Source organism: Mustela nivalis (genome assembly GCF_964662115.1).
Source record: "Mustela nivalis genome assembly, chromosome: 13".
NCBI classification, from domain to species: domain Eukaryota; kingdom Metazoa; phylum Chordata; class Mammalia; order Carnivora; family Mustelidae; genus Mustela; species Mustela nivalis.
Window position 1 is genome coordinate 71,947,116 of NC_139032.1, and position 10,547 is coordinate 71,957,662.

Consider the following 10,547-nt stretch of genomic DNA (forward strand, 5'->3'; position numbering starts at 1 on the left):
TTTTGAGTATAAGGAAACTGTAAAGAATGTGGAAAAGGCATGGGCTTTGGAGCATAGCCTGCTCTGATAAAAACGGAAGACCTGCAGCTCTAGCGGGAGATGGGTGAGGAGGAAGGGATGGGAATTACACCGCCCAGGAGCTGTATCCCAGGTCTGCAGTTAGTAGCTGTTGGTCTTTGATAATTGTTTTAGTTCTCCTTTGTCAGTAACACACTGCCTGTCATAAAATACAGACATCTGGAAGGCACATATCCATATCCACATCCCGCTGGGCTGTCTGGAATGGGATTATTTTGGATCCTTGACTCACCCCACTCTACGTTTCACCACTGGCCACTTATTTTACTGTGGAGGAGCACAGCGGCCCTACTGCACCAAAATGTGAAATATCGTTTGTCTTGTTTTTCAGTGCTCTGGTCATACAGAAGCATGTGGCCTTGAATTTCTTCTAAGTCAGTTGACAAAATACCAATGAAAAAGCTGATTTAAAATCTTTTACAATATAATATGTAAGTATACCCAAACGAATAGAATCAAACTGTAGGAGGAAAGAAAGTGGGCAATTTGGGAGAGTTTTGTGAGCTGTTAATTAGGGAGAAGACTATCTTTTTTGAACTCTGGGAAGATTTGAAAGACAGGGGTGAATGGAGAAATGAATGAGGATTGGATACAGTTGGGATAAATGTTGATGGGAGAGGCTGAGACTAATGGTTACAATGGAACTTAGGAATTTCATACTCTAATTGGTGGCTTTTTGTTTTTCTAAGACTAAAAAGGTTGGGAATTTTACAGAGGGTATTCATGTTTGACGTGCTAACTCTGGTGGAAAAAAAGATTTTGGTCCCTGCCATCAATGTTTTGTGCTCTAATAAGTTCTCTCAATAATATTAGAAATGGTAAATTGAATTCAGTTCTAACACAGAAGTCAGGTAAATGACAATTTGTCTTCCTTGCCAATGATTTAGCTATTCTTCACATTATACAATGCAATTTAATACCTTTTTAATTGGTGACATCATGGCTCTGCCTTCAGGGTTATTCTATAAAATTGTTTTCAGTGATGGGACTTGGAGTTAAATATTAGAAAAAATCATTAATTATTAGTAAATTAATTCTAAAATAATTACTATATTGATTATAAAATAATCAACATAATTAATAAGTAATATAATAAAATTGATTGTTGGTTAAATATTAATTATTGGATAGTAAACATATTACAAGCAAGCAGTGGGCCCATTTTATAGAAGCCAGCAGAAGTTGACTCTAATTTTGTTCTTCTGGGTTTTTTTTCATATATCTTGGTTTATTTTCTAAAAATTGCTTTTCTTTCTTCCTATTGAAATATGACTGACTTAAAATGTTGTATAAATTTAAGATGTACAATGTGTTAAAGTGACAGATTTTTATATGGTAGTGATTTCCACAGTAGTAATAATTAGTACCTCCATCACATTACATACTATGGTTGGAATAATTAAGTTCTAGTCTCTTAGCAAGTTATAATGTAATATTGGTGTATATGTCTACTATACTGTCCACTAAATCCCTAGAACTTATTTACTATTTAAAAAAAAGAGGAAAAAAATATAGGGAAGTTTTAATTTTTGAAAAAGTAGGGAAAGTTGTATTGCCTAATCTGGAGGCCCATTTGAGGTAAAGAAACAGGAGATAAGAAAAGAGTTACACTAGGAAGATACTTCTTTGCTCAAAGGCCAGTAAGATGCATGCATACCACTCCATTTCTCTTACTCCATATTCTCCACCACCTCACTGAGATCTTCCTATGGAGTTCTCAGCTGGGAGAAGCAGCTACTTGACTTAACTCTTCAATAGTGCAAGAGCATGCTTTTGTTGACAAAACCTACTCAACCAAAAACAAAACAAAACACTTACTTAACCAAGACAATCATAATGCTTTTCTTTCTCTGCAGAACCTCACTTCTTCATTATGGCTCTATTCCCACTACACAGGTACAAGTCACAGATTAGTTCTCCCTGCCCTGGGGGGAACGGTGTTCTACCGAGATTCATGACCGTTTAGAACCCAAAGGGCACTTGTGTCCCAATAGTGTACACAGTTAAATAAGATACTCCGGGACTCAGCCCCAGGGGGACACAGCAAGTTAGGAGCAAACTTGGGATAATTCAACTGAGACTTATTAGTAAGAGAACTTTTCTTCTCAGGAAGTTTCTCCTAAGGGAAATTTGAAGTGCCTTCAAAGTGAAATAATCTCTACTTATGAGCGACAGTGAAATATTGAGGGGTGGAGGTGGTTTGAAGTACTCATAAAAGGATCCAAAGATAATATTACTCTCAAGCTTAAGAAATTTACTCAGTTGAAAATGCCATTAAGTCTCATACTCTATATGATACCATAATGATGGCAACAGGTCACTACATATTTGTCCAAACCCTCAGAATATACCACACCATGAGTAACCCATAAGGCAAACTATGGTTTGTGGGTGGTTGTTATGTGTCAAAATAGGTTCATCAATTGAATAACAGATGTACCCCTCCACAGTGGGGTACTGATGGAGGCTATGGGGGTAAGGAGTGTATGGAAAATCTCTGTACTTATGCCTCAATTCTGCTGTGAACCTAATACTACTCTAAAAAATAAAGTCTAGGGGTGCCTGGGTGTCTCAGGGGGTTAAGCCTCTGCCTCCGGCTCAGGTTATGATCTCAGGGTCCCCGGATCAAGCCCTGCATCAGGCTCTCTGCTCAGCGGGGAGCCTGCTTCCCCCTCTCTCTCTGCCTGCCTCTCTGCCAACATGTGATTTCTCTCTCTCTGTCAAATAAATGGATAAAATCTTTTTTTATGATTTTATTTATTTATCAGATAGAGATCAAAAGTAGGCAGAGAGGCATGCAGAGAGAGAGAGAAGCAGACTCCCTGCTGAGCAGAGAGCCCAATGCGGGGCTCAATCCCAGGACCCTGGGATCACGACCTGAGCCGAAGGCAGAGGCCTCAACCCACTGAGCCACCCAGGCGCCCCAATGGATAAAATCTTTTAAAAAAATCAAAATAAAGCCTAATGAAAAAAGGAGTTTTAAGAGAGCCAAGCAACCATGTTAGAGACCTTATCATTTAATTAAGGATATAATAAAGACAATAAAATAAAATAAAATAGGAAAAACACTTGAGTAAACAGTTCTATAGACATACAAATGTCCAAAAGGTATATGAAAAGATGCTCAGCATCATTAATCATTAGAGAAATGCAAGTCAAAATCATAAGGAGATGTTACCTCCTACCAATTAGAATGGTTAAGGAAAAAAAAAAACACAAAATTACAAGTATTGACAAAGATGTGGGCAAACTGGAAATGTGTACACTGCCGGTGGGAGTGTAAAATAGTGCAGCCATTATAGAAAATAGTATGGAAGTTCCTCAAAAAAATTAAAAATAGAATTATCATCTGATTCATCAATGTCACTTGTGGTTATATACCCAAAAGAACTGAAAGCAAGATCTCAGAGGCATATCTGCACACTCGTGTTCCCTGCAGCATTATTCATGATTTTCAAGAGGTGGAAGTAACCCAGGTTTCCAATTTGTCCACCTATGGATACGTGGATAAAGAAAATGTATTATTTATGTACATGGCAAAGAAGATCAAGGTTGCAGATGGAATTAAGGTTGCTGATCAGCTGATCTTATAAGAGAGAGGTTATCTGCCTTGGCCCAATGTAATCACAAGGGTCCTTAAAAGTGGAAGGAGACAGAAAAGGGAGAAAGATGTGAGGACCGAAGCAGAGTCATAGTAGTACGATGTGAGAAAGACTGGTGGCTTTTGTCGTCTGTTGGCTTTGGAGACGGAGGAAGGGGCCATGTATGAGTCCCCTCAGCTGCCATGACAAAATACTACAGACTGTGTGACCTAAACAACAGGAATTCACTTTTTACAGTTCTGGAAGCTGGAAGTACCAACAGTGAGAAGATCGAGGAAGAAGGGAAGCAATGAGGACTCCTCCCGCGCTCTTGGGACCACAGTCCCTCCGGCCAGGAAGAAGGGTTCTTTCCCAGGGATTTCAGCTGCCTGCCTGGCCACCACTGCTGGCGGACCCTGCCGCTGTCGCCACAGCACTGTCTGGGGGGTGCACCTCACTCTTTCTGGTGCACACGAGCCCCATGTCTCTTTCCAGACCAAAAAAGCAAAGGGAATGTCTTCTGGAGAGCATCCTCACTTTCTGCCCGAACCCAGTGTGTGGGTTTGGGTTTCAGCCTTCCCTTCAGTCGAAGTCTGAGATACTGGGACGGGGAGAGACAGAAATTCACCCTGAGTTTGTTGGCAGCTTGCAAAGTAGTTTCCTTCCAGGTCTGCTTGCTCTCTTACTTCTCAGAGCCCTCACACAGATGCTCCACACATTGTCTAGAGTATTTTTTATTCATTCATTCATTCATTCATTCACTTTCTTTTAATATCAGTATAGTTAACATACAGTGTAAGATTAGTTAGTAGGAGTACAATATAGTGATTCAACAATTCTGTACACACAAGGATACATACAAGGACCAGTGCTCATCGTGGCAAGTGCCTTCCTCAATCCCCATCACTTGTTTCACTCATCGCCCTGCCCGCCCGCCTCCCCACTGGTGACGATCAGTTTGTTCTCCATAGTTAAGAGTCTGTTTCTTGATTTGTCTCCCTCTCTCTCTCACTCCCTCTTTTTCCTTTGCTTGTATGTTTTGTTTCTTAAATCTCACCTGAGTGAAATCATATAATTGTCTTTCTCTGACTTATTTCACTTAGCATAATACTCTCTAGCTCCATCCAGGTCATGGCAAATGGCAAGATTTCATTCTTTTTTATGGCTGAGTAATATTCTGTTACATATATACTGCATCTTCTTTAACCATTCATCAGCCCAGGCCACTCGGGCTGCTTAGAGTTTTTAACTGCATTCAGTGGGAGAAACGGGATGGCGCGTGCTTACTTCACCTCGATCAAAACTGGAATCTGTGTGCTGGTTTTTGCCCTCTTCCTACATAAAGTGTGCTCCTTTTCAATGCCCCTTTTTTGGCTTTTCCTATTTGATGGGCTTTAAATACTAATGTTCCTCTAGTTTCATCTTCAGCAATTTTCTCACTCTATACTTTCTCCCCAAGCTCATGCTAACCATGTTCATCACTCCATTACATCTGTGCAAATATGTCACAAGTTTCCATCCCCAGGCTGATCGTTCTCATTAACTAAAACCTGTATATCCAACTGACCCTGATATTTCTGCTTCTCTATCTCAAAATCATCACAAAGTCAACACGTCTAAAACACAACCCCACCATCAGCCTTCTTTGACACGTGGAGGTCACCTTTGACATCTTCAGGAATGATCAAGGACCTCATTGAGTTGTCATCAGAAGTTTACTGCATGCGTATTTTTATTCAACAGATGGTCACTGAGCACGTGGTCCTTCACAAGTCTATACTGAATGTCTTCTCTGTTCCAGACCTTGTGCTAATGCCTAGGTATACAATGTTTAAGGAAACTGACACAGTCCTTGCCTCCATGAACCCCACACTAGTGCAGTTGGTATGAAACAAGCAAATCCACAAACTATAACCAAGTTACAAATTATGATACATGTTCCTAATAAAAGAAGTAAGACAGAGCACAATGCTTCCATGAAACTAGAAGGAGTTGTGTGTTCCAAGAGCAAAGGATCTAAATGGCAGGTAATCGGATTAAGAAAATCCCTGAATGTCATCTTAAGGACTTCAAGTTTTTGAGTAATAAAAGCCACTGAGGGATTTAAGAGGATAAGTAACACGATCAGATTTTTCTACAGCACAGATCTAGTTATGTAATTGTTTTGGAATTGGCTGTCAGATGTCATTTTACCTTCTCTGTCAAATATATTCCTCTTTGTAGCAATACCTGAAAGGGATCCCTTACCTGAGGCTCTAAAAGTTATGACTGCAATCAGCACTGCTTGAGATGGAATCGAACCCAAATGAAAGAACGCACCATGTACCAATAATTAATTTCAGTGTTGCTGATAATATATGAAACACACTGAGATTTATGTTCACTTGTTTTTCATTGCAACTTTATGTACCATGTGGCTATAATGACTGCAACTCCTAACTTCTTAGTTAACAACTGCTACACCGAGATCTGCCCCGGTCCCAGCATGAGTCCTTTTCTGACATCTGGATCATTTCTAATCTGTTTCAGTGCCCCATTTTGATCCACATCCCATTCTGAAACTTTTGTTTCCATGCCAATTTGCTCAGTTTCTTGCGTCAAAGTTGATTACTAATTACAGAGTTTGCCCAGTGGCTGTGTCTTTAAGTTCTCATAATTCACTCTTTGGAGTAAAGATTTCAGATACGTCTGTAACTGCTGTTATTCCTGTTTATACCTGGTACCACAGATATAGCAGTGAACTCCGGAAGGCAGATATTTAGTTCTACTCTAACACAAAAACCAGCTCTACTGTAATAAAAGCCACCAACAGAATGCCCCTTCACGATGACTCTGAAATTACCAGGAAACCAATGTGGTATCTGGTTGTGAAGGCTGAGGCATCTGAGCAGGAAAAATAATTACATCTGGGATGAAACTTTGTGGTCAACTCACCTCTATTACCCCAAAGCCATGTACTCAGGGCTTGCTTTCATCCTCCACTATCAAACATCTCTTGGCAGGAATATCTGGCATCAAATCTTTCACCTTGCTGCATCACTGGAAACTTTTTTTTTAGAAAGGGGTACAGGGGCAGGGAGAGAGGGAGAGAGAGAATCTTAAGCAGACTCCACACCCAGCGCAGAATGCGACGGAGGGCTCAATCCTACAGACCTGAGATCATGACCTGAGCCAAAATCAAGAATCAGATGTTTAACCCACTGAACCACCCAGGTGCCCCAGCATCAGCAGAATTTTGCTGGGTGATAATGTCAGCTGTCATTTTATGTGGGTTACACATCCCCGAACATGCAAGGAGAGCCTTAGATCTAAGGGAATAGTCTACGAGTGAAATCATCCAGAACTCAACATCCAATACTAAACTTTTTCGGTCTTTCGTATGTTGAAATTTGTCAAGTGGGTTAACCTCCCTCCACTCAAAACCCTCCCCACTTCCCTATTCAGGACGTGGAAGTAGGCCAATGAGAAGGCACACACAGAGACACAAACAATGGAAGGAAAAGCACAATTAAAAGGCAGTGGGGAGAAATGAGAACAAATTCTACTTTTACATGGAATGGCAGGTTCTTCCCAGAAACAATGTCTCCCAAAGTAGGGTCATCATCTCAAAATCTGTCCCAGAATTTCTCAGGGATCTATGTTTCAATGCAGACTATCAGGACCTCACCCCAGAGCCACTGAATCAGAATATCTGGGAGCAGAGGCCTAGAGTCTGCATTTTTAACAAGCAGTATTTTAATACCAAAAAAAAAAAAAAAGTTTTAAAGCAACTAATAGAAACATGGTGTTTGTAATCGCTGCATATTTTTAAAGCGAGAAACTTCATCACCCTGTGGTGTTTCTTCAACCTCTCCAGAGGTGGTAGTTTCTTGTCAAGGAGATTAGTTCCAAGCTGGTGAATGTAGGATTTTACTGAACGACTGCTGTAAACACAAAGGGGCCACTATTACAGTCCCCCCTGCCCTCGTGAAGTCAATCATCCAATAAGGAGAAAAAGCTGACACACCGAAAGCCTTCATGCAGGGGCGGGATACGGGCTAAGAAATGGATCCAATTTGCACAAGGATCTATGAGCTTTAGAGAAGGCGGTCGGCAGGGGAGCCAGTCACACAGGCACTGGGGGGCTTTAGTCAGAAAGTGGAGCTTCCACCTGGGGTTCTGAAGGAGGAAGGGTGACGAGGGAGCAGCCACAGAAGCAGCAGAATATGCTCCGTGGAGACGAGAGGAGGAAAAGGTTGCAGGTTGAGCTCTGCAACTGGGTGACATTGAGTGAGTCTTTTGATTTTTCTCCCATTTTCTCATTTGCATAACCAAGGCCAATCTCTATTATTTGTTTCTTTGTATTGTTACATGCCCACCTCATTCTAGAAAGATCTACAGAGAGAACATACACCAATTTCTTCTGGCACCAACATTCACTGACCGAATTCATCCACACCTGCTCGGGGGGGAGCAAATGTGGGAGGATGTTACAAACCAAAGCTTCTCCAGCCATGAAATATAGCAGACAGAAAATATTACCAAAGGCCAACTGGAACCTACTATTATCCAATGTCTTCGGTGTGCACATATGTCTCAACTGTAAAATTATAGGGCTAGGGGTGACGTGAGCATTCTAAGGGTGAACAGAATTTCTGGTGAATTCTGCCAGGAGCGCACCTGAGTCAGAGACTTTCATGTGTTCGCAACAATGGTACCTGACCCAGCACTTTTCTCATGGCAGCTTTGACTTCTTTGTTTCTTAAGCTGTAAATGATGGGGTTCAGCATAGGGGTCAGCACTCCATAGAGCAGTGAGATGACCTTATCTACTTCCTGTGAGCTCGAGGAAGAAGGCTTTAGGTACATGGAGAGGGCAGCCCCATAATACAAGATCACCACGGTCAAGTGCGCACCACAGGTCGAAAAAGCTTTGCTTCTTCCCTCGGCTGAGCTGATTCTCAGGATGGTGGAAAGGATGAAGACATAAGAGATGCAAATTAAGAGCATCGGGATGGGCAGGAGGAGCACACTGACCACCAGCATGACCATGTCCACGAGCAGTGACTCCGCACAAGCTAACTTCAGCACGGCCAGGATCTCACACGTGAAGTGATCGATGAGATTCCCGCAGAGGGGTACCCGCAGGGCGAAACTGGTTTCCAGCAGGGCGGTCAGACAACCCGTCACCCAGGAGGCAGCAGCCATCTGCACACAGACCCGCCTGTTCATGAGGATAGGGTACCTCAGGGGGTTGCAAATGGCCAGGTAGCGGTCATACGCCATCACGGCCAGGAGCACGCACTCTGTAGAGCCCATGGCAAGGGACAGATACATCTGTACGGCACACCCAGAAAACATAATGGTTTTCTGGGATGACAGCACGTTCACCAGCAAAGTGGGAATGGAAGCAGATGTGTAACAAATATCCATGAAAGAGAGATTTCCAAGGAACAAGTACATGGGGCTTTGGAGGCGTGCATCTAGGACAGTGATCAAGATCAGAGTGCTGTTGCCCAAGAGGGTTATCAGGAACATCACAAGGCTGAAGACGAAGAGGGCAATCTCTAACGTTGGGTATCTAGAAAAACCCTCCAGGAAAAAAAAGCTCCAAACGGTGAGGTTTTCTCCTTGCATTTCCTTTTTTTGCACCTGTATTATTCTAATAGTACTCTCTCCACTTCATCTGAGACACAAAGAGACGTATCAAGTGTCAAGTTCGTTTCATTAGGAAAACACTTTCAAACTTATTTTCACTATCATAAATACAATTTTACCACAAGAAATCACAGCACTTACCTATTGACCTAAAAGCGGTGTGTGTGTGTGTGAGAGAGAGAGAACAGGTTTGATCTACATAAAAAGTTGATTCTTCCACAGCAAAATTTAGAAAAGAATCAACTTGAAAACAAGAATAAACACATTTTTACCTGGATCTCAGCCTGCTCTCCTATGCTTAGCATGCGGTAGTTTTCCAGCAAAGATGTGAAAGTACTGTGCAACAAAAAAACAGGAATGTACACTGAATAAACTGAACACAGATTAGAAAATTAAGCCAGATAAGGGAAGTAAAGAAAGCAGGTTTGTAATAAATAAATAAATAAATAAATAGTGATGATCGTCAGTGGAAGAAAAGGAGGGACACTGAAACAAATCAATGAATTTGTTCTGGGACTATGAAACTCTTGGTCTAAATATACTCTTTCCTTCCCAGTGAGTAGCTTGGAGGTCCACACACTTATCTCAGAAATGATGACATTGTTTAAAGCATTGTAGGGACCCTTTCTGATGATATTGAAAAGCCAGTTTACAAGTCACATGAAATAAGCCTCCTTACTCAAACACCGACACGTCCGTGGCACGGTCCCATTTAGGGTTGAGACCCGTACCTTCGTGAGTACGTAAGTCGTGCTGAATACCAGGACTCGCAGGCAATAGCCTCCTTCTACATTAAAACCCACGAAGATCTCAAAGATGCAGAAATGAAACTCCCTTTTTAAGCTATCTTAAAATCTCCTGGAAAAGAAGATTACAGATGATCTCATGATAAACAGGACGCTGAATGGTTTGGTTTTCTTACATTCCGTGTGAACAGAAAGAAAACAAATGTGTGCCTCGCTTCTGCACTGACACTGGTCTTCTTCACCTTCAATCATTCCCCTTTCCCTACCAGTCCTTTCCTTTCTATTTTCAGATATCCTCATGCTGAAACTTTCCCCGCTGTCGTCCTGTTCCCTGGGCACATCCTACCTTTGCTCTTTCTCTCACAGGCAGATTCCTCCCTGATCCCGTTTACCTACAATGTTTCCCTCTTCACTTTCTCGATTTACTTACAATGTTTCCCTCTTCCCTTTCTCATCACGGTGCTCCTGGTGTTCCTTCTCGGTTTCTCCGCGGGAGCCAGAGTTAT

At 41.8% G+C, this 10,547-nt stretch overlaps 1 protein-coding gene across 1 annotated transcript; it reads right to left on the minus strand.

Moving 5' to 3' along the window:
- Positions 1 to 8,323: 8,323 nt before the first annotated feature.
- On the minus strand, positions 8,324 to 9,274 carry OR2K2 (olfactory receptor family 2 subfamily K member 2; the record flags this gene model as incomplete). Its single annotated transcript, XM_082695141.1, has 1 exon — positions 8,324 to 9,274. One exon carries the CDS (start codon positions 9,272 to 9,274, stop codon positions 8,324 to 8,326), a length of 951 nt encoding a protein of 316 aa, XP_082551267.1.
- Positions 9,275 to 10,547: the final 1,273 nt, after the last annotated feature.